At 31.6% G+C, this 11492-nt stretch overlaps 1 protein-coding gene across 3 annotated transcripts in view; it reads left to right on the forward strand.

Moving 5' to 3' along the window:
* The window catches only part of LOC107572077 (kelch-like protein 29), a 209779-nt gene that overhangs the window by 61365 nt on the left and 136922 nt on the right, over positions 1-11492 (forward strand). For all 3 annotated transcript variants that reach the window (XM_016258479.1, XM_016258480.1, XM_016258481.1), the window contains exon 2: positions 7979-8126. In XM_016258479.1, coding sequence (XP_016113965.1) covers positions 7979-8126 — 148 coding nt within the window. The remainder of the gene's footprint in view (positions 1-7978; positions 8127-11492) is intronic.

An 11492-nucleotide genomic window follows, 5' to 3' on the forward strand; every position in this document is an offset into this window, starting at 1 on the left:
TTTAAATTAATTGACTCTTGAGTTTTACAACTAAGACTAGCTTTTAAAAACATCCCATAGGAATGAATTGGACATAGTGAAAGTAGTAAAAATTGATCGAAAATTATGATGTCGGCTGTAATAAATTCCAAAGCTTTCTTCATGTTCCATATATATAATTTTACAATTAAAAATGTTTTTGTTCTTTTTATATACATATATTTGTATATATGTTTTTGTTTTTTATATATATATATATATATGTGTGTACAAATATATGTATATAAAAAGAACAAAAACAAAAATGTGTGTGTGTATATATATATATATAGTATTATTATTATTATTATTATTGTTGTTGTTGTTATTATTTGTATTTTTTAAAGAACCATTGATATGTCCTTTTTGAAAGATACCTTAATTGTATATTGTATAAACAACTATTTTATTTTATGTATTTTTTATTAGAATTTTTTATTTTATGAAAAAAAACACAAAACTCTGCTTTATTGCTTTTTTTTACTCTATTTAATTTTTTTACTTTAATTTTATTATATTTACTTTTGTTTTGTTTTGTTTATTATCTGAACCTTCACTAAACTGCTTCATTTTATTTTTAATTTATTAAATTAAGGGGTAATTAGATGCTATATGTATATATATATATATATATGTATATGTGTTATTTTCAGTAAATTAGGTGCTATTTATTTATTCATTTTACATTTATTTATAATTTTATATTTATTATTATCCAAGTATTCTGATCCTCCATTGGTGAATAACATGCTGGGTTTTGTGATGAAATAGCATTCACTGAAGCTCTTTGTTGTGATGTGAAAACATGAGCGGCTTGCACTGGTGAATTTCTTCAATTGCACTGTAAACTTTTCTAGTATTTTCTGGCTTTGTTCGTCTGTGAATGTATGTATCTTTCAGCTAAGGCGGTGCAGGATGGTGCGGGATTACCGTATGCATGCTGGCCTGCTGTACAGAGAGCTAGTTCACTGCCGAGCCGTACGGGAAGCGTGTAACCATGGCGATATTTACCTTAGCTCCATGCTTGGCTGCGGCGCTCTCAGATAAGGTCCTGTTGGAATCGTTTCTGGCCAATCTGCCAGAGTGAGACACGTCCCCCGGACCTCATTTGTGCACCTGTTTGAGGAAAATCATAGTGATTACATTCTTCAAATGGCCGAGGAGTGATTAACCCGTTATAAGTGCCATACAGCCAGGCGACCTGCTCATGCATTAAAAATGACATTTAAGAGATTACATTGTAGAAGTTGTAGTCTTTGTAATGTGCTGCAGTGAATATGTTTAATGGAGGAAACTCTTGAGTGATGTGACACCATTAGCCTGATAAAAAATGATTTGTATTGAGTTCATTTTGTCTGAGAGCATCTTTGCTTGCATTTGACTTCACTAAGAATGAATTGACCCGTCACTAAAGTCCGTACCCTTTGGTTTCTACTGCCAACTCAGACTGGCTTTACAGCAATGAACTGGACATTTTAAATATTTATATTTGTATTATAAATACAACTTTATAAGGTCAGTTATTTTAGTTAGATATTTAGTTTTTTCCTTATTTTATTTTAAGAAATAAAACTAAACTATTTATTTTAAGGGTCAATTGTTTTAGTTAGCTATTTTATTTTTACCTTCATTTTATTTTAAGAAATACAATTAAGTTGTATTTATTTTCAGGGTATTTGTAAATTATTTTAATGATGTAGGTGGGGTTTATTTTATTTAAAAAATATTTAGGAATTAATTGACCCTTCATAAATTCTCTTCCAGTTTTTATTTGATTTAAAACTGCAGAGACTTATGTGATTCATAAACCAAGCAAATGCTTCTCACTGTTATTTAGAAAAGAAAAGCCTTGTTTGAAAGTGATTGCAATAATGTTATGAGAGCATTATTGCTATATTTATATAAATTAAACATTTTAAAAAATAAACCTGTATCTTTGTTCTTCAGTTTAATATACATTTTCTCTTATTTTACAAAGAAAAACATAAATATGAATGTGTTTTTTAAGAAACAGTGATACCTTATATAAGTATTTGTATATTGTATAAAAAACTTAATTTAATTAAGTTCTATATTTAATTTAATTATTTGACCCTTCACTAAACTCTGCTTATATTTGTATATTGTATAAAAAAACTTTAATTAAATTAAATGTTATAATTTTATTTTAAATAAATAATTAAATTATTGTATTTTATTTTATTTTACCCTTCACTAAACTCTGCTTATATTTTATTTTATTTTAGAAATTATTTGAACCTTCACTAAACTCTAAAACGTATTTCATTAAAAAATAATTTAATTTAATTTATTTTAATATTATTGTTTTATTTATTTGTTACTTTTTTTTTTGTATTAATTTATTTATTAGGTATTTGTAACTTAGGGGTAAATTAGGCAATTGATTGATTAATTGATTTATACATACATACCTAGATACTGTGTTTATTATTACTATCCAAGCATTCTAATCTCTGTTGGTTGGTGACTAGTGAATAAGTGAAAGAGCGTGCACTGAACTGTTTAGTGAGTTGGGTCTGTGTTGTTTGTCTTGCATCATGAGCGTGTCGTGTGCTCACTGTGTCCTTCACTCCCCATGGACTAGAAAAACAGTCCTCTCTGTAACTAGATGCTCGCTACAGAAAAATCCCAGGCCTCTAAACCTGAGTGCATTTATTTATTTATTCATTTATTTTTGGCTGCTTGGTTTTGCATAGGACACACACACACACACTATCCCAGGCTGTTTTCTGTTGAGTCAGGGAAGCCATCTGCCACACAGTGATAATGGCCCGCCAGGGACGCGCGGCCTGGTACAACCAGAGATGAATTAAAACGCGAGAAAATAACGAATGCTTGGCTCCGCTCGAGTCTTACCACGTTTTACAGTGTCTGTCATCACCCGCCCCCACTGATGTCAGCAGATGTCCGTAAAAAGTCTGAAATGCGCATTTTATGCGTTTCTCACCAGGACTGCGGGAAAATTTGATATGCAATATTGTGTTTTGATACAATCGTGCTTATAAAAAGCCGAGCCGGGTGAGGAAGATTTAACATTTCGTGACAGCTGGTCGTAGGAAATGCATAGGATTATTACAGCGGAAAATACCACGTCATAAATGATGCATTTTTACGAGGATTAGAAAACGCTTGGGAGATGAACAGGGCAAAAAATGGAAAAAGCGAGAGGCTGTGAAGAATTATTAGGCTTTATAACATGTCGAGGAGCGTGTTGCGATCATGAAACGAGGTTACTGTCGGTCAACGTAAGGCAGAAATCAATCCTGAGACAACTAAAGCTTTGTTTAGTCTCCGGCCTTTTATGTGTTCAGTTGTTCATGCGAAGTTTGTCAGGTTTTGTGAACTAGGACAAAGTTGAGGTAGGTGGGCTTCGAAAGTCTGGAGGGACAGAGAGTCTAATAGGTTCTTTTTTGTCTCCCTGGATCTCTCGGAGGAAAGTAGACTTTGTTTGGGTATTGCTTAGGGTTAGAGTGTCTCTATGTGCTGCTTCCGTTAATTAGGTTTAAATTTGTGGTTTAAAGATATGATAGCTATGCCATACTGTATGATGTCATCTTGCTTTCCGCATAAGAAATTGAACAAATATGTGCCTTTATATTTACAGACATTTTGTTTTGTTTTGCTTTATTTTGTTTTGTTTTGTTTTTTGTTTTGTTTTGTTTTGTTTTGTTTTGTTTTGTTTTGTTTTGTTTTGTTTTGTTTTGTTTTGTTTTGTTTTGTTTTGTTTTGTTTTGTTTTGTTTTGTTTTGTTTTGTTTTGTTTTGTTTTGCTTTGCTTTGCTTTGCTTTGCTTTGCTTTGCTTTGCTTTGCTTTGCTTTGCTTTGCTTTTTTAGGTCATTTCAACAGTGGTAACTGGTAAACTATTCATTCATTCATTCATCTAAGTAATTATGCATCTTTTCATTATTATATATTTGTTTGCATAAGAAATTGAACAAATATGTGCCTTTATATTTACAGACGTTTTGTTTTGCTTTTGTTTTGTTTTATTTTATTTTATTTTATTTTGTTTTGTTTTGTTTTGTTTTGTTTTATTTTATTTTATTTTATTTTATTTTATTTTATTTTATTTTATTTTATTTTGTTTTGTTTTGTTTTGTTTTGTTTTGTTTTGTTTTGCTTTGCTTTGCTTTGCTTTGCTTTGCTTTGCTTTGCTTTGCTTTGCTTTGCTTTGCTTTGCTTTGCTTTGCTTTGCTTTGCTTTGCTTTGCTTTGCTTTGCTTTGCTTTGCTTTGCTTTGCTTTGCTTTGCTTTGCTTTGCTTTGCTTTGCTTTGCTTTGCTTTTTTAGGTCATTTCAACAGTGGTAACTGGTAAACTATTCATTCATTCATTCATCTAAGTAATTATGCATCTTTTCATTATTATATATTTGTTTGCATAAGAAATTGAACAAATATGTGCCTTTATATTTACAGACATTTTGTTTTGTTTTGCTTTATTTTATTTTGTATTATTTTATTTTGCTTTGTTTTATTTTATTTTATTTTTATTTATTTTTTTATTTATTTTTGTTTTGTTTTGTTTTGTTTTGTTTTACTTTTTTAGGTCATTTCAACAGTGGTAACTGGTAAACTATTCATTCATTCATTCATTCATCTAAGTAATTATGCATCTTTTCATTATTATATATTTGTTTATATCAACCATGATATCGATTTCATTCAAATTGATGATAGTTTTTTAGTTTTTTTTAACCTTGGGAGCTCAAATGAAATTGAATAGAAATTGAAATGGAATACTTTAGAAAGCCTATATAGTTTTTATATATAATGTATAGTTTTATTTTAGTATATACTGTAATCGTTTTTAATAATATTTTGAATTAAAATAACCAGTTACAGTATTTTTATAGAATTTTGAGTTTCTTTTTTAATTTTATTGAAAGTTTTAGCAATTTTGTTGTGTATCATTTGCTATTTTTAATGGTTTTCATTTGCTTAAATACATCTATATAGATTTTATTAATTATTATTTTAGGTTAAGGTTTAGTTATTTTAATACATCAAGTTAAACTAAATTAAAATGACAACTATATATTATTTGATTTGAAGTAATAGAACCGTTTTAAATGGTTTCAATTGTAGTTTCAGTAGATTTAGTTAGATATAATAACCCTGATTCTGAAAATGTTGTTTTTCCTGTTCTGTGGCTTGTGTTGTCCCAGAACTCTAGAATTAGTACGGTTTTGAAATGTATCGATCAAGCTGGAAAGGTTTTTGCAGCACTTACCGTCTGGAGGTCGGCCCTCTGCATGCGCACGCACCAGTCATGATGAGATGTTTCGATTGTTGATGATGTCAACGTGCAGCGTAACCCCACAACAAATTGGCTTTGGGCCGAGGTGACAGAGATGCATGATGGGTAAATTGATGAAGTAAAGCGCAGGTCAGGGAGGATAATGGAAGAGAGGAAAACACGGCGGCCGGAGCAGAGGGTTGATGACGGGGTCTTTTCCATTAACTCAGGGGTTTTGGGAGCGATGCAGGGTTAACTGGTCTCTCTCGGGCCGGATCACTCCGTCTGCCTGTTTGACACCGCATCTCAACTCAATAAAAGTTGAGCAAAGAAAAGCAAGTGAAGCAAAGTCTCTAAACTTCCTCTGCTGTTAATCTTATCTCGAGTCGGAATGTCGTGCCTTTTTCTTGTTTATTTTACAGGTTTTTTGAGCACTTCGTTCTCCCACGCCTTCATGCCGAGTAATCAGCAATCGTTCCATCTTATTTAGCTGGCTGTTTTTATGAATACAGTGCGCTTTTTGTGCCTCAGTGCACAAATTCCTTGTTTTTCATAGATAGTGCACTATAAATGCTAAGAAAATGCTTGTATAACAGCTTCATTTGGAGTAAATGTGCAACCCTGGTTTTATTTTATTTTATTAATTGGCCATTTAATGTTTATTGTTAATTGCTAGAAAATGACAGCTTAATTAGCACTTTAATTATTTTATATTTTATTTTTCAATTTTTCTATATTTTCTATTTTATTATTTTATTTTATTTGTTATTGTGATGGTTTTATTTTATAAATTGGCTGTTTAAGGTTAATTATGAATTGCTAGAAAATGACAGCTTAATTTACACTTTATTTTTTTTATATAATTTTATTTGTCTATATTTTAGTATTTTATTTTATTTGTTATTGTGATGGTTTTATTTTATAAATTGGCTGTTTAAGGTTAATTATGAATTGCTAGAAAATGACAGCTTAATTTACACTTTAATAATTTTTTTATATTATTTTATTTTTCTATATTTTATATTTTATTATTTTATTTTATTTGTTATTGTGATGGTTTTATTTGATGAATTGGCTGTTTAAGGTTAATTATGAGTTGCTAGAAAATGACAGCTTAATTTGCACTTTAATTATTTTATATTTTATTTTTCAATTTTTCTATATTTTCTATTTTATTATTTTATTTTATTTGTTATTGTGAGGGTTTTATTTGATGAATTGGCTGTTTAAGGTTAATTATGAATTGCTAGAAAATGACAGCTTAATTTACACTTTAATTGTTTTTTTAATATAATTTTATTTGTCTATATTTTAGTATTTTATTTTATTTGTTATTGTGATGGTTTTATTTGATGAATTGGCTGTTTAAGGTTAATTATGAATTGCTAGAAAATGACAGCTTAATTTACACTTTAATTGTTTTTTTAATATAATTTTATTTGTCTATATTTTAGTATTTTATTTTATTTGTTATTGTGATGGTTTTATTTGATGAATTGGCTGTTTAAGGTTAATTATGAATTGCTAGAAAATGACAGCTTAATTTACACTTTAATTGTTTTTTTAATATAATTTTATTTGTCTATATTTTAGTATTTTATTTTATTTGTTATTGTGATGGTTTTATTTGATGAATTGGCTGTTTAAGGTTAATTATGAATTGCTAGAAAATTACAGCTTAATTTGGAGTAAATCGTTTTATCTATTTTATCTGATTTTCATTTATTGTATTTTATTATTTTATTTTGTAAATATGCAGTTTAAGATGAATTGTGAATTGTTATAAAATGACTTAATTAAACTTAAATGTACATCTATTTTATTTATTATTTTATTTTATTTTGAAATGTTATTTTAATGAAAATAACAAAATCAGACAAATGTCCTAAATATTTTTTATCAGGGTTGCAAAAGTTACAAATCTCATATAATAAATAAATGTAAAGTAAATTGACTTGTGAAATATTTAATTAGACCTCCTGAGGTTGATCCAAATATAAAACACTCCGCGATTATGCTGTTTGATGAAGCCTTTTAATCTTTCTAATATTTTGGCCTGGGTTTAAATCTCATTTTATGGTACATTGTAAATGGAGGAATTTTAATGAAGGCATTTAATAACTGTCTCCACGACACTTCTAGTTTTCTTGCTCTTATGCTAAATAATTAATCACCAATCCTAGTCTGACATGAGTGCTTCTAAGAACTTGAGAAATACTGATTATAAGAGCCAGACTCCTTCACAATGTGTAATTAGAGCCTCATAATTTCAGCCATGCAGAAAACGCCGAGGAAATCGCAAAAACCAAACGTAAAAGCAGAAACATGACATAAACACACATTTGTGTGTCATTTACATATTTTAATTACAGTTATTCAAATTTATATTAGGGTAGAATATTAGTTGTTTTTTATCGTGAATAGAATGTAATCAGAAACTGGAATTGGTATGAAGTAAAATTGAATTTGTAACAATATAAAATATGACCCATTAAATCCAGGGTTTATGAAGCCATGTAATTGGCTCTGCTTTTCCTAATTTATTTAGCGGTTTCTCTTTGATTCGCTATGTTTTAAGGTGGTTTCACACTAGAGTATTTGTCCTTTTGATTCCCACGGTCTGTTCGTTTGGTCGGTGTGATTGAGTGAAAAGTGTTTTGAGTCATATAGTCTGATCTCAGTCGTATGTATTGTGTCTTCACAGGCGGCGGGTCTTTCTCCCAGTGAGACGCAGACTCAGAGTCTCCTGTTGGCTCCTGGAGTGAGATGGGGCCAGACCCCCATCAACCAGTCCACCCCGTGGGAGACCGACGAGCCTCCCACCAAGCAGCACAGAGAGAGCGACACCACAGGTACGCCAGCACCTGTCTTCACCTGTGCCTTCAGATCAGGACAACAGACAGGAAACAGTATGTTTGCCTTGGATGAGTTGCTCGTGTTGTTGTATTCTTCATTTGAAAGTCACTTTGGATGAAAACTGCAGCTACTGCATATTTATAAATGAGTTCATAAACAGGGTTTTAAAACAAATCGGGGGATTGGTAAGAATTTTTTGTTTTAAAATGTCAATTTATTGGCTCAAAAATACAGTAAAAAATAGTAATATTCTGAAATACTCAAATTACAATTTAAAATGATTGTTTTCTATTTATTCCTGTGATGCAAAGATGAATTTTCAGCATCATTACTCCAGTCTTCAGTGTCACATGATCCTTCAGAAATCATTCTACTTATTTATAATTATCATTATTATTGAACAATTTTTTTTTACAATAATATTTTAAATTAAAAAAAATGTTTCTACTACTAATAATAATAATAAGTATTATTATTGTTGTTATTATTATTATTATTGTTGTTGTTGTTGTTTCCGGTAAAGAAATCATTCTAAGTAGGTGCTAAGTAAGGAATAAACTGCAGTGTGCAAGTCGTGTCTAGTAATGCTTTGTATATTTTATATATATATATATATATATATATATATATATATATATTTTTTTTTTTCATATGTATTTTATTTTATTAATTGGCTGTTTGAAGTTAATTGTGAATTACTAGAAAACGACAGCTTAATTTGGATTACATTTGCATCACTTTTTATTTTATTATTTTCATTTGTTGTGTAATATTCTTTTAGCATTTTATTTTTGAATAGTCTATTTAAGGTTAATTGTAATAAGTAATTTGAAGTAAATTTGCATCACTTTTATTTTATTGTACTATTTTATTATTAATATATTGTGGTTTTTATATTTATATATTTATTTTAGATTTAAATTGTGTATTTTATTATTGTGTATTCCGTTTTTGGTTGCGGATTGTTCAATTGCTTGTGGTAGAGGTGTGTCTTCAGACGTAAAGGAATGCGCTCTTGACCAATCAGCATCCAGAACTAGAACTGGTCTCAGATTCTCGAAATTACCATATTGACATGAACCTAGTTATGACGTTTCCCTGCTCAAATGAGCTTACATGGGGTCATTTGTGTTGACTTTTTAGATATTGCTTTGAAATTCATCATGCCGTAGCATCAAACACATGAAATTGAGGTAGTAATGAGGGGCCGACCAAAGTAATGAACGTTACACGAACGTTTCCCCGCATCAAATCTGAATGATCTGTTAATGAAGACGGACTGCTGGCCTTAGCCTCTCCTGAGTGATTATACGTGGGAAATTGGACATCGCTGTTGAAGAGGAGGACAGTTGCATGTGTTTTGTAGGGGTTTCTCTCAAGCCCCCCGGGACCTCCACAGGGGCCCCCCGCTGAGGCGCTTAAGCAGGAACCGAAGTCTCGCAGAGGGAGGGAGCGTTAGCATTGTATTGCGCTCTACAGGGTCCCGCTTCCGGCACCTTCCCCGAAACACAAAGTGAGATGTCACTCAACTTCCCCTTGTTCGACAGCGCTCGGTGTAACATGACATATCTGGAGCCCAGATCTGCGTCCCATTAGCTCAGAGACAAAAAAGCTACATAACGACTCTGCGGGAATTAATTAATCATAATGGTTAGCAGTGCGCGGTGAGGAAGTCATTTCAGAAGAAAAACTTTTCCCAAACTTTCACAAAAACTCGGCTCTTGCATGACGTCGATTTGCATTTTAATTTAAATTCAGCAAAAAAAGACGCTTGTAATAATTAGCGGTTGATTTAACTTGAGAAAAAAGAGATCTAGACTCTTCCGAAAGGACAAAGCGCTCTTATGAAACAACTATTTTATCCCTATGCGCATTGTAATTATATGAGCAATCAACGCTAGGATCCATACTGCTAATTTCATTAGCTTTTCAGCGCTGCAGCCAGGGCTATAATTGAGTTTCATTCTTATTTATTTATTTCTTTAATAAGCTAATGAGAGATTTTTCGTCAAAAGACTTGATTGCAGTGCCCAAATCTGCAGAAAACGCATAAATACTCTGGGAATTATGTTTTTGGTTAATAGCACTTTTGTGTCTAATAGACTAGGAAATATTGGACTTTCTTTTGTTAGCGTGTCCGTGGCGGTTGAAATTGAGTGCAGCTATCCTTTAGTTTGTTCTGAATTATGCACAGACCTCATTCAGGCTGCGGTGAATCTATTCCCGCTAGTATATTTCCGTCTCTTCAGACTGTAGTGCGGTGAAGGCCAATGTCATGATTAATGTTTTTTAATCTTTTTCCCGCCTGGTGTATTTTGTGTTATGGACCATCATTGTTGAGGAGCTATTTTTGCAGCAGAGGAGGAAGGGCACAGGGCCACAAGAGCACATATTCATATAAAAAAAAAAAAGAAGCCATGTTGCATTGTGAGTAAACTGTATGGCAATCTGGTTTCGATCCTGTGACCTCGTGTTCAAAAGACCAAATCTGGGACTTAAACGGATAGTTCAAAATTGTGTCATTATTTACTCGCCATTATGTCATTCCAAACCCATACATGCTTTCTGTGGAACACAAAAGAAGATATCTTGAAGAATGTGTAAAGAATGTGTTTTTTGGCCATACAATGAAAGCCAATGGGGTCCAAGTTTGTTTGTTTTGTTTCTTCAAAATATCTTCTGTTTTGCAGAAGATCATCAGTTTTGGAACGGCATGAGGGTGAAGTTCGCTTAGCATTCAAAATGTCATTTTTAACACCCAACCTAAAGATATCAAACATAAGGTATAAGGATACGATCACAACCTGAACAGCTTTTGTGACGTGTATTATGTGAACTTACCAAACGTCCGAAAACAATGCTGTGTGCTTGACTGAATGTGTGTACCAGGGGCATTTCCTCCTCAAAACGTTCATAGTTCATAGTACAAAAAATGCAAATATTACAAAATATGACGATAAAAAGTGTATAAATCATAACAGTGACACCAGCTTGTAAATTTACAGTGGGAGTCCGTGTCTCTCTTGCCTTCCCTGAGCCCACTGAGTTTTAATTCAATTCAAGTTTATTTGTACAGCGCTTTTCACGATACAAATCATTGCAAAGCAACTTTACAGCAAATTAAGTTTCTACAATATTTAGTGGTAGCTTATCAGTAGTGACTGTCAGTCAATGTACATATGGCAGAAATGTACGGAAAAATCAATTAAAGACGTAATCAAACAGACGATGAACACTATTAACAGCAATTATTATATGATGCAATCAAACTTATAGCAAAATGTGGTAGTTCTGTATGTTGTTTCAGGGTTGGCATCATCTGAGGTCCTCTGAGGGGTTGGCATCATCTCTTCTCAGGTGTT

This window comes from Sinocyclocheilus grahami, unplaced genomic scaffold, assembly GCF_001515645.1.
Source record: "Sinocyclocheilus grahami isolate Dianchi unplaced genomic scaffold, SAMN03320097.WGS_v1.1 scaffold1692.1, whole genome shotgun sequence".
In the NCBI taxonomy this organism is placed as follows: Eukaryota; Metazoa; Chordata; class Actinopteri; order Cypriniformes; family Cyprinidae; genus Sinocyclocheilus; species Sinocyclocheilus grahami.